The following is an 11,375-nucleotide window of genomic DNA, read 5'->3' on the forward strand; positions in this document are numbered from 1 at the left end:
TCAGGCTCCAGGGCGCAGACGCACCTTGCACTGGGGAAAGCAGCGGGACAAGCTCAACCCCGGGTCTGGATCCCCCCACTACACTGCTCCCACCACGCAGCTCCGGGGGGCTGAGGCAGCCACAGCTTCCTGGGAGTCACCCAGGCGCACGCCCCAGGCGGAGGCTGCGCAGCCCTGGGACCTGGCGCCCTGGGACCGCACGGGCGGGAGGAAACACGGTTTGTTTACCTCGCAGTCCTGGCGCCCAGGAGGAGGAGCCGAGCCGGAGAGTCCTGCTGAGCTCTTAGCTCTCGTGTTCCGGGGACTCGGTGCTTTCGTTTCCCGGCCACATCTCCGCAGCCCGCCCTAGCCAGGTTTCGTTTTTTGACGTGTAGCCGAGGGCGGGATCAGCGAGGCTGTCATGGCCTTCCCTCGCCGCCCGCCCACACGGTGGCCACTGCTGCTCGGGCGACTCGCGGGGCGGCGGCACTCAGGGCTCTGCACCTGCACCCGGGCCATGGCTCCGCCGCGCTGCTTCGCCCTGGAGCTCCCCGACAGTACTTTGACGCACTTTGCCCTGCACGCCCCCTCCCCAAGCGGCACGGACTCCTCCAGCTGGCGCCCGGATCCCCGCCTGGCGTCACTGCTGGGACCCCCAGGACGCAGCTACTCGCTGTGCGTGCCGGTAGCCGCGGGAGTCAGCTGTGGGGAGCGGGTCCAGGCCGCCCGGCTGACCCAACGCCTGTTGCTCCAGCTGCGCAGGGGTCCCTTCCAGCAGTGCCGACTGAGCAGGCTCCTCTGCTATGACCCTGATGGCCAGGCTGGAGGCATACACCACGGCTTCCTGCTGCGCGACCCCCACGACGGCCCCGCCACGCGGCAAGCTCTGTTGCACCTGCTGAACCAGGGTCAGGAGGCCACACGCCTGCACCTGGGCGAATTCGACGTGGACCCGCATGGAGAGCTGTGGCAGCGCCTCTGGGCTGTACAGGACGGAGAGCAGCTGCAGGTGGACTGTGCGCGTGTGGTGCCTGCCCGGGAGCCCCTGCTGCACCCTGCAGTGCCAGACCTGCCCAGCTCTGCGGTTTTCCCCGACCGAGAGACTGCCAGGGCAGTGCTGGAGGCGGTAAGAGTGCTGTCCCTTCTCTGTTCTCTGGGGGGAGGGGGCGCATCTGCGCCTTCTAGAAGCAAGACCTGGACCGAGTGGTCTACCTGTGCCCGCCTTCCTGGCCAAAGTGGCTTGCTTCTTGCCCTTCTGCACGTTGGTTGTCACAGCGTCCTGTGTGCCAGGCTCAGTGTTACACGCCATGGCTTTTCCAAGCGTCTTGTCTGAAAGCAATGTACAAACTACTGTGCAACCTGGCCCAGTGCCAGGCTCTAAATGCAAGCCGAAAGTGTGGCTGCTGCCCAGGACAGAAGATGCTTCGGAGAAAGTGATGCCATCTACCAGTGGCCATTGTTGGTGGCTTGGGTTGCAGAGGAGTGTCCGCGTTTGGGGGTGTAGGAAACAAAAGTTAGTAGTACCTACTTTCCTGCTTGGCTGTGAACCTGCTGCAAGTGACTTAAGGCTCCCACGTCATGGATTTCTCTGTTCCCCTTTTGGTCTGTAACACACTTACCTGGCACTGCTGTTCGGATGCTCAAGGAAGCATGAGTCACCCCCAGGAGAGAGCAGGTGCCCTCTGATCTCACACCAGCCGGGGCCTGGGGTGTGGGCAGGATCGGCTGGTCTGTGGTTTACACGAGGCCAGGGCCAAGGCTGCAGGGTGGGTCAGGACACAGAATCAGCTGCCTGGGTTGACTCTCACTTCTGGTGTTTGTTGATTGTATCAGCTTCATCGAATTTCTTCAACATGCGTTAGCACAGTGTCTGTAATTCATGAGCTGGAAGTTGTAGGGTTCTCTCAGAGTCACCATGGAGATCAGCCAGCACTGTACTTGTACAGCACTTAGGAGACAGCCTGGACTAAGTCAGCACATATGAATAAATAAGCAAGTCTTGGTTCACTGGGGCCTCTGAGAGCTGGCAGCGAGGGTATGTGCCTAGGACCTCTGCATTCCCAGGAGTGTCCTGCTCGGCCTGCTTTGGGAGGCAGGTTGGCTCCCTCCTGGGCCCTGGGCACTTAGGAGAGGACTAAATCGAGGCGCAGATGGCTGACTTTAGTGCCCACAGCATGGCAGACAGCCCATGCCTGTGGCAGGCAGAACTGCGGGCTGCCTGCTGCCGAGCTGTACCCACCCCTGTGCCTGTCCGGCCAGGCCTTGCTCCTGCCAGGGAAGCCAATCTGGGAGATCTCAGGCCACGTGGCACCTGCACACTCTTTGCTGGTCTCAATGACTCCGTATAAAATAAAGGGATGCAGCTTGTCCCCGCTTCAGGATGCTGTGCGTGCTACATGCCTGCTGTGGTTTGGCAGTGTTGTTCTCAGCCACACAGTGCTATTCCTGCAAGTGTGCCAGAGTCTCACTGTTGACAGATGCCTGTTGCTTTCCAGTGCACACCTTTTATCCCCGAGGCCCGGGCTGTGCTCAATATGGTCGACCAGTGTCCCCAGCCAGCTCAGAAAGGGAAGTTCCACGTTATTGTCATCGAAGGACTGGACGCCACTGGTAAGAGAGCAGCACATTGTAGTGATGGGGAATGGTATTGACTGCTGCCTTGCAGAAGTGGAAATCATTCCTACACATAGAACTTTAGCCCGAGCTTCATGTGTGCCTGTAGTGTGGAATGGGCACCACACTGGGCAGATGCCAGGGGCCTGGGTGGAGCAAGGTTGGGCTCAGGGCCCCCCGCTCTTGAGGAACACAGTATTGCTCAGGTGCTCCTGATGGCAGACTTAGTACCGGCAGAGGCCTGGAGGCTCCAGCTTGCCTGGCCTGCCCAGGAGCCACAGGCAGGTCAGAGTTGCCCCTTGGAGCCAGAGGTGGAAAAAAGAGGAAAGGGAGGTGGGAGAAGAGCGTTCTAAATTGACCGGCAGTTACCTGGACAAACCAGACGTATGGAAGGGCACAGAAGGGGGAGAAGTGTGGCTCTGGGGTGGCAGAAGATGCCCAGGGGATGCTGACCCTGAAGGAAACCTGCCATGTGGAGCTCTTCCCCCCTGAGCTAATCTGATGGATGCAGACTTTGATTTCCCACAGAGGAAAAGCAGTTCCCATGCATGGGCCTTCTGTGTATACAGCAGGTGGCTCGTGGCCCAGGTTTGTGTTGTTGTTGCTGGACCCGTCTGAGGAACCATGCAGTGTCTTGTCTATAGCTGCGCCCTAGTCAGGCATTGGGGGAATTTTCAGTATCAACCCATCAGCCAATGTGTTTTGTGGATTATTTTGTTCTTAGAGCTCCTGTGGGATGTGAACAGGAGAGATAAAAATTTAGCTTCAACCTGGACCTACACAGACCTACGATATTCAGGGAGATGGGAGGGAGTGGGGGCCAGAGGTTCTGCCTCCTGCCTGTTAGCGTTCTGGCTCCAGGCCACCAGCAGGGCAGGTGTTCACTTCTCTGGTGCATGTTTCTTCATTTCAAACACAGTTAAAAAGAGTCACTGTTTTTGCAGGGTCATTGGGTGGCTTAGAAGCATACTGTGGGTTCAGTGTATAGTTTATAGTCAACACAGGGACATGCTGCCTTAGCCACTCAAGAACAACACAAGGAAACGAGGAGTCTATGATAAGGTGGTAAGCAGGGATAGCAACTAACAGTGCTGTCTAAATAGCAGGAACTCAGAGAAACTAAAACTCAGAATCCCGACCGCCCATGCCGTGGATCGGAAAAGGATTGAGCAACAGAGAGAGTGTGGTATGAAGGAGGGAAAGGTTGGAAGAGAGGGGACGACTGGCCCCGCCCAGCAGCTGATGCGGTGGGGAGGGGCTGGGGACAGGCTCTGATGGACGGGACTCTGATTCCAGAGTTCATCGGGAACTCACGAACACACAGGGGCCTTTGGTTTTCCCTGCAGGCCTTCAAGACCTAACAGAGGAGGGAGAAGCTCTTCAGTGTGTAGCGCTCTGCACTGAGCGCCGTGGTTGAGCCCTGCCTTTGACTGACAGATGGGAAGGGTCTCTCCAGCCCTTGTAAGTTCATGGTGACATTGGGAGTGCTGTGGTGGCTCTGGACAATAGATTCTGCCTTCTGTGTGTGACCGCAGGGAAAACCACCGTGACCCAGGCTGTTTCTGACACCCTCAAGGCTGTCCTCCTAAAGTCCCCACCTGCTTGCATCAGCCAGTGGCGGAAAATCTTCGATGATGAACCGACGATTGTTCGAAGAGCTTTCTACTCCCTCGGCAATTATATTGTGGCTTCTGAAATCGCCAGAGAATCCATTAAGTCCCCTGTGATTGTAGACAGGTGGGTGGAAAAACGCCAGGAGTCCGTTTTCCTCCCTGATATAGAAGACCCGGGGTGGTTGGGCATGCGCACATGGCTGCACGTACACAAACACACAGACGTATGTGAGTCAGACTGTGCTGTGACTATAATAGCCGTAGTCCAGTGAGCCAGAAGTATGGCTGGTGCAGGTGCTTTCTGATGAATGGAAAGAGAAAGGTGGGAGTGGGCTGTTGATGGGTAAAAGTGGGCTTAGCCTCCAGTGTAATGGGAAGCTTTTGTGAGCTTTCACGTGAGGGCATGACATAGATCATTTACATTATTAAAATACTACAAGATCTTTCAGTATCTCCTTCTCTCTGTAAATCTGACTTTTCAATAAAAATAAATAAATCTTTTAAAATATATATATTACCTGAAAGAAATAACTTTAGGGCCACTGCTATGGCATAGCAGCCTAAGCCTCAGCCTTTGGTGCCGGTATCCCAATGTGTGCCAGTTCAGCTGCTCCTGGCTCAAGTCCTGGGACCCCTGCAACCTTGTGGGAGACCTGGAGGAGTTCCTAGCTTTTGGCTTCAGATCTGCTCAGCTCCAGCCATTGCGGCCATACTGGGACTGAACCAGTGGATGAACCATCTCTCCTCTCTCCTCCTCATTCTGCAAATCTAACTTTCAAATAAAAAGAAAATGGATCTTAAAAAAGAAACAGCTTTAGAATGCTATGTAAAAGGACAAAGGGTATGGCAAACGAGTCAGACTAAGCTTAAAGTCTTCATGACCTGGATATAGAAAACACGGCCACAAAGAGATTCCACTTTCCCCCTTTCAGCCTGGTGTGGTGGGTTAAGCACTGCCTGTGCCGTTCACTCTCCCGTTCTGGAGTGCTGGGTCCCAGCTGCTCTGCCTCTGATCCAGTCCTGCTAGTGCTTCATGGGAAGCCAGAGATGATGGCTGGAGCCCCTGGGCCCCGGCAGGAGGATAAGATAGAGTTTTGGGTTCCTGACTTTGGCTTGGGGCAGGCTTGGCTGTTACAGGAATCTGGAGAATGGACCAGCGGGTGAAAGACCTCGATGTATTTGTTTTTATTGAAAAGGCAGATTTACAGAAAGAAGGAGAGACGGAAATGAAGATTTTCTTATCCACTTTTTCACTCCCCATATGGCCACAATAGCTACAGCTGAGCTGATCTGAAGTCAGGGCCTTCTTCTGGGAGTCCCAGTAAGGGCAGGGTCCCAAGGACTTGGACCATGTGCTACTGCTTTCCCAGGCCTCAAGCAGGGTGATGGATGGAAAGTGGAGCAGTAGAGACACAAACCAGAGCCCATATGGGATACCTGTTCTTGAAGGTAGAGGATTAGCCTGTGAGCCACAGTACCAGCCCCCAAAATACACAATAATTAAAAAAAAATTCTAATAGCCAAAGTTAGTGATCACGTAGTTTGATGGGCATTCCTGTATGGTGCTGGCGGGAGACAGATACTGACATGAGGAACAGAACACGTTTCAGAATGATATTTGGTGGAGTTCTTGGAAAACATTCAGGAGAGGTGTGAAAAGATGATGCTCACCCAGTCTGGGGCAGCCTCCTGTTCCCCAGGAAGGCCGAGGGGCCTGTGAGCCAAACAGGACCCTGACGGACATCTGTCATGGTTGGAGGATTCTTCATTGTGTTATTCTCCCTGCAGATTTACTTGGTTTTGGAGGGATGTGCCCAGTAATTGCTATGAAGTGTGGCACATGTTCAGAAACTCAGGGATCTAGGGGTGGTAAACTCATACTCCCACCTCCAGACCAAGAGCGAGAGTCCCGCCCCACCTATAAGCTGTCCCCTCTCCTTCTCACAGAACCTACTACCCTGTTGGTATGTCCACATCCATTTCCAGGCCCGTAGGCTCTTCATTTGCAGGTTTGACAGACTATGGACTGAAGCTATTGGAGGAAGATTTCCATTCGTAGCGAAAAGATTTACATCTCTACTGAACATGAGCACTGTTCTTTTGCCTTTAGCGAGACAAACAAGTATTTATATTTGCCCAATAGTAGACTTAAAAAGCAAGCTGGTTAAGATGTAGAGTCTAGGAGAGGCGTGCATCGATTTTCGAGTGAGTGCTGGGCTTAGCGGCTGGGCTTTTGGGGGTCACTGTGGCTCAGTCCCTGGGGTCACCCCCACATGCATATGTTAGCTCTATGTCTTGGTGACTTGGCCGCACCACCAGGGCTGTCTGCCCCTCACTTCTTCTGTACTCTTTGGTGGGTTTGCTTTCCCTGCTTTGCTGCACACACCTCTGCCATTGTGTGGCACTGGTCCTGGGCACGCAGCAGAGAGCCGTGTGACCCCAGATGCTGGTTTCTAGCGGAGACTGCAACAAGGTCCCTAACCAAGTGGGAACTGCAGTGCTTCCCTCTTCATGGCGCTATTGGACAGTCCTCTGGCCTCACAGCCTGCCCCGGGCTTCGGCAATCTTCGGTTTGCAGCCTGGTGTGTTGAAAGCTTGAGTCCCGTACTTGGAGACAGAACCCCTACTCCTTTCTGGCGATCACGTGTTTCTCTGTGTACTTTCTGCTGCATCTGAAATCCCATGCGTGTGGAGAGGATGGTGTCTGGTGGTGCTGTCAGCGGGAAGGATGAGAACAGTGCCCCCCAGCTGGGGGCTGCCACTGTCCCTGCTACTGGCAGGGATGTGAACTTTGGGAATGGCCAAGTCACCGTCTCATAATTGGTGAGTGCTCTGATTTCAGAGTGAACGGAGAAAGATCAGGCACCTTCTTCCTTGGCTGGGCACTTTGCCTGGGCAGTGTCTCTGCCTGCTAGGACTGACTAGGACTACCATCCTTGTTCACTTTGCAGGTACAGGCCCGCCCTGATTTAGAGGGAAAGTCTGCCATTTTCCTTCTGGGAAAGTGTCCACTTCGTGAAGGCCCTTTGCTTCTCAGGACACTCCCAAGTCCTGAAGTCTTAGTCCTCCTGTTCAGGGGGCCGGAGCTTAAGTTTCCTTCCTCCCAGTTGCCCAACACATTGAGTGGGGCTGTGCCTGAACTCTCCCACCTTCCCCCGCATCCCTTCCGCTGTGGCTGAGTGAGGCACATCCAGTGTGGGGATCCACATGGAGTGTCTGAGAATGGCAGATTGCTATTGAAATAGAAAGCATTTATAAAAGCTGTGCATAATGTGTTAGAAAATTGCGTTTGATTTGAACTAATGTGGTTTTCCTGATAGCAGCATTGAAGAATGCCGGCAAATGGGAAGGGTGTGGAACTGATGGCCAAAGGGTGTGATTATTTACAATGAGCACTGCTGTGGACAGTGGGCCCTCATTCTTCCTTCGATTTGTCCCCTTTGTGTCTGTGAATTGTCTACAGTGGGGCCTTTCAAAGAGGTGCTGTGTCACCTGTCAGGAAAAGCGAAGAGCAGTCATTTGCCATCTGGGTGGGCTCTCTTCAGGTTTACAATTTTAATGAAGCTCATTTTGGATAACACCATCCTGTAGCTGGAAAGTACAGGAGATGGGGTAATCACTGACGGTGATTATGGTTCAGGCTGGCACCTTAATCACCCTATTACCATTAAGGAACTATTTCTCATTCATGAGATTTCTACAATCAAGACATTTACAATTAAGATGATAGCTGCTGTGGTAGTAGCGCGACATTTAACTCCGCAGACTTGGAATCTGCACGACACATACACCAGCTGTAGCGTAGGGACCAACAAAGAATGCCTGCACCTGATACATCACGGGCTTAATGCGCCTGGCAAACCAAATCCATCCATCCAGCAGGTGAGTGCGCAGGGTGTGCGTGGGAGTTAGGGAGGTGCTGGACAGGGAGATGGCCAGGCACGTCAGAGCAGCAGGCAGCTGCAGGGCCAAGGCTCTCAGAGCACACTTTCGGAGATGGGCAAGGGCATGGAGGGGTAGGTGGATTAGGGCTGATCAAAGCCTTTTTCATCTAGCCAAGACCCAGCATTAAGTCCAGTGAACAGCTGAGCAGGTCTACTGGTCCACCTACACAGAGGAGCCGGCTATAAGACCAAACACGAGACCATGTCATCCCAGGCTACTGGTTTGTCTTTGAGAAGCCCTCCTCATCCATTATTATTGTTGTGGATATCACTTTTATGCTTTATGTAGTTTAAAATGAGGTTTAATTTCCCGAGTACACATACGGCCGGGAAAGCCTCATGCCTTGGTGTCTGAGTCCCGTGCTGCCAATCCACAGGTTTCACAGGTTGCCTTGAGAGGTGGAAAACTCACGTCTCTTTGTCTCCCCAGGTACTGGCACAGCACAGCAACCTATGCCATTGCCACTGAAGTGAGTGGGGGTCTGCAGCACCTGCCCCCGGTTCACCACCCTGTGTATCAGTGGCCGGAGGACCTGCTCAAACCCGACCTAGTCCTGCTGCTCACCGTGAGTCCTGAGGAGAGGGCACGCAGACTGCAGAGCCGTGGTGTGGGGAAGACCCAAGAGGAGGCCCAGTTGGAGGTCAACAGCGCATTTCGCCAGAAGTAGGTATCATCACATGACCTGGGTTGCAGTGTTCCTGCAGAAAGGGTGGGCAGGTCAACATTGGTGCAAGGACTGTGGGGACGATGGCCAAATGCCTTCAGTGGCAGCATCTGCCCAGCCACCTCAGCCTTGTGCAGGGGGCTTGTCAGTACCTGGGGCTGGAGTTGGCTGCTGGAGCTCAGACCTTGCTCCCTTGCCAACTGTGCTAGCAGCTGTGTGGCCCTGGCCTTCTGATCCCCAGCTTCTCCCTTCGCAATCCAGCAGCAAGTGTGCTTGGTTATGAACCCACGGGGACCTCCAGCTGCTTCCTGTCCATCAGACGCCCTACTTGTGTTGCAGTTTCCTTGCAAGGAAAATGTAGGCTCGAAGGAACAAGCAACTGTTCCAAGTTCCTGGGTCTATCAGGTGGTCAAGCTGCTAACATCCTAATTAAAACAACCTACGTGGTTTAGAAATTGTGCTTGTTTTGGTTAGAACACTCTAATAATAAAAGCGGGAGTCAGCTTTGTGTGGCTGCATCGTGGTGAGGTTTGCATGCACTGGTCTTAAAGACTCAAATCAGAATTGTTTTTATGCAGAAAACAATAATTGTCTAATTGTCACATTGTCATAACGTTCTGGAATTAATAAAAATGATCACTGTGGTGTGGTCATCGACATCCTGGTGTCCATTCAGTGAAGCCTGCCTCCTAAGAGAGTCTTTGCTTCACAGATGAGTGAACCAAGAGCCAAGGGCAGCCGGCTGGGGCTAGTGAGAAGGGGGCGGACCACATGTTCTTGTCTTGTCCCGGGCCTGTCCCTCAACCTTGGGATCATGGTGCATCCATAATGAAAGTGGCATTGCAGCAAGGCCAGCTCCTACCAGAGAAGGCTGCTAATCACTTTCAAAGGGGAAGGAGACACCTGTTGGAGTGTTAGAAGCAACCAGCGTGGAACTGTTCATGTGGAGGTCTCTGTTGTATAGAAACCAATCAGAACACAGAGTGTGGATGCACTTGACTGTGGGAGAATTCCCTAACCTGTTCAAATCTCCACTATTTTCTGAAACAAACAAACAAACAAACAAACAAACAAACAAACAGAAAAACCACGGTGATGGCAGCAGTTCTCCTGCTAAGTCACCCTAAGCAATGTGAGTATGTGACAGGGAACAAATACTTGGTACAGATTAGCCATTGCACGTAATGACTGCACGCCGTCTACTGAACAAAATGTTTTGAGTTCGTGGCTGAGAGGAGCAGTGAGATGAACAGCACAAGGCCCTTGCTTCCGATCGTTGCCACCGTGTTAGGAGAATCATCTTAGCAGGAGGTGCGACAGTCAGACAGCTCTTTGTGTTCTGTGTCCCCAGGGTGGAGGAGTCCTACCGGCGGATGGAGAATCCTGCCTGCCATGTGGTAGATGCCAGCCCCTCACAAGACAAGGTGCTGCACACGGTGTTAAGTCTGATCCACCATTCCTGCCACGAGAGGCGGTGACTGCAGCCAAGTGCCGTGTCCAGCTTCCCAGCACCCCTGCTGCCCCTGTGTGCTGTGTGCCGAGCACTGGAGCTGGCATTTTAACCTCGCTCCCTGACTTGTCCTCCCTGATGGATGCATGGATCCATATGCACAAATGAGGAAGTGCTCCAGTGAGAGGCTACGGCTGCTTCCTGTCTTCAGTGTGGGCCGTTTTCTTGGAGCGTGTCCTTAACTGAATCTCTGGAAGGCTTGTCAGCTCCTCTTCTGGATCTGGCTACATTCCGTGGTGAGGGGCTCCCTGCATCTTCCTCAGGCTCTTGCAGAATCTGTGTGTCCTGTCCCCATGGGAATAGAACCATTTGTGGTCAGGGGCCACTCAACCCAGGACATCGACCCGCTCTCAGAGGCTCGTGCTCCCAGGGGCTACAGCTTAGAGTCAGATGCGAAGATACCTAGCCCAAGGTGAACTGACTGCAGTAACCAGCCTCCTCCCACTTCACGTTTGCTTGTGTGTCTCCCCCTGAGGTTTGGTCTCCACATAATGAGTGTTCTGTGTTGAGCCGGATGCATTAGCTAACTCAGGAGTTCATTGATACTGGCGTTTCCATCATGCTTCTCCGGTACAGGGGCTGAGTCACCACTTTAAGTCGATACCCAGAAGATAAATGCAATGCCCCTTATGTGTTTTCATTATACAGATTTAATTCATCTTGCTCAGTAAGCACAGTGGACCCTGGGATGGGACTGAATTATCTTGCTGATGAATGTCTGATGACTATACTTGAAGTCAGGTTTGGATATGTTTGGCTCCGACAAACAGATAAGCAATGAGGGCAGTTAATATCTGTGTGGCCTTGGGGGAAATCACTGGACATCAGAGTTTATGCTACTTGACTTTGAAAAAGTGGTAATAATTCTTGGTTTCAAGGAGTGACTGAATCCACAGATTACTGTAATCCCTTCTAATTCTAACACAGATAGATCTGTACGTTATTGTTATCCTGCCTAAGATTTCTTAAGAATACCTTAGCCCAAAATCATTATATTGAAGGACTTTTCAAGTTTGCCCTGTGGAGTCTTAAATTAGAATAAAGTTTGGTT

At 52.8% G+C, this 11,375-nt stretch overlaps 1 protein-coding gene across 1 annotated transcript; it reads left to right on the forward strand.

Annotated features, from left to right (window-relative positions):
- The first annotated feature begins 231 nt into the window (after positions 1 to 231).
- Positions 232 to 11,146, forward strand: CMPK2 (cytidine/uridine monophosphate kinase 2). Its single transcript, XM_058668313.1, has 5 exons — positions 232 to 1,105; positions 2,475 to 2,589; positions 4,128 to 4,329; positions 8,580 to 8,813; positions 10,166 to 11,146. Exons 1-5 carry the CDS (start codon positions 401 to 403, stop codon positions 10,290 to 10,292), a joined length of 1,383 nt encoding a protein of 460 aa, XP_058524296.1. The 5' UTR covers positions 232 to 400; the 3' UTR covers positions 10,293 to 11,146.
- The last annotated feature ends 229 nt before the right edge of the window (positions 11,147 to 11,375 follow it).

The sequence above is a fragment of the Ochotona princeps genome, chromosome 8 (genome assembly GCF_030435755.1).
Source record: "Ochotona princeps isolate mOchPri1 chromosome 8, mOchPri1.hap1, whole genome shotgun sequence".
In the NCBI taxonomy this organism is placed as follows: domain Eukaryota; kingdom Metazoa; phylum Chordata; class Mammalia; order Lagomorpha; family Ochotonidae; genus Ochotona; species Ochotona princeps.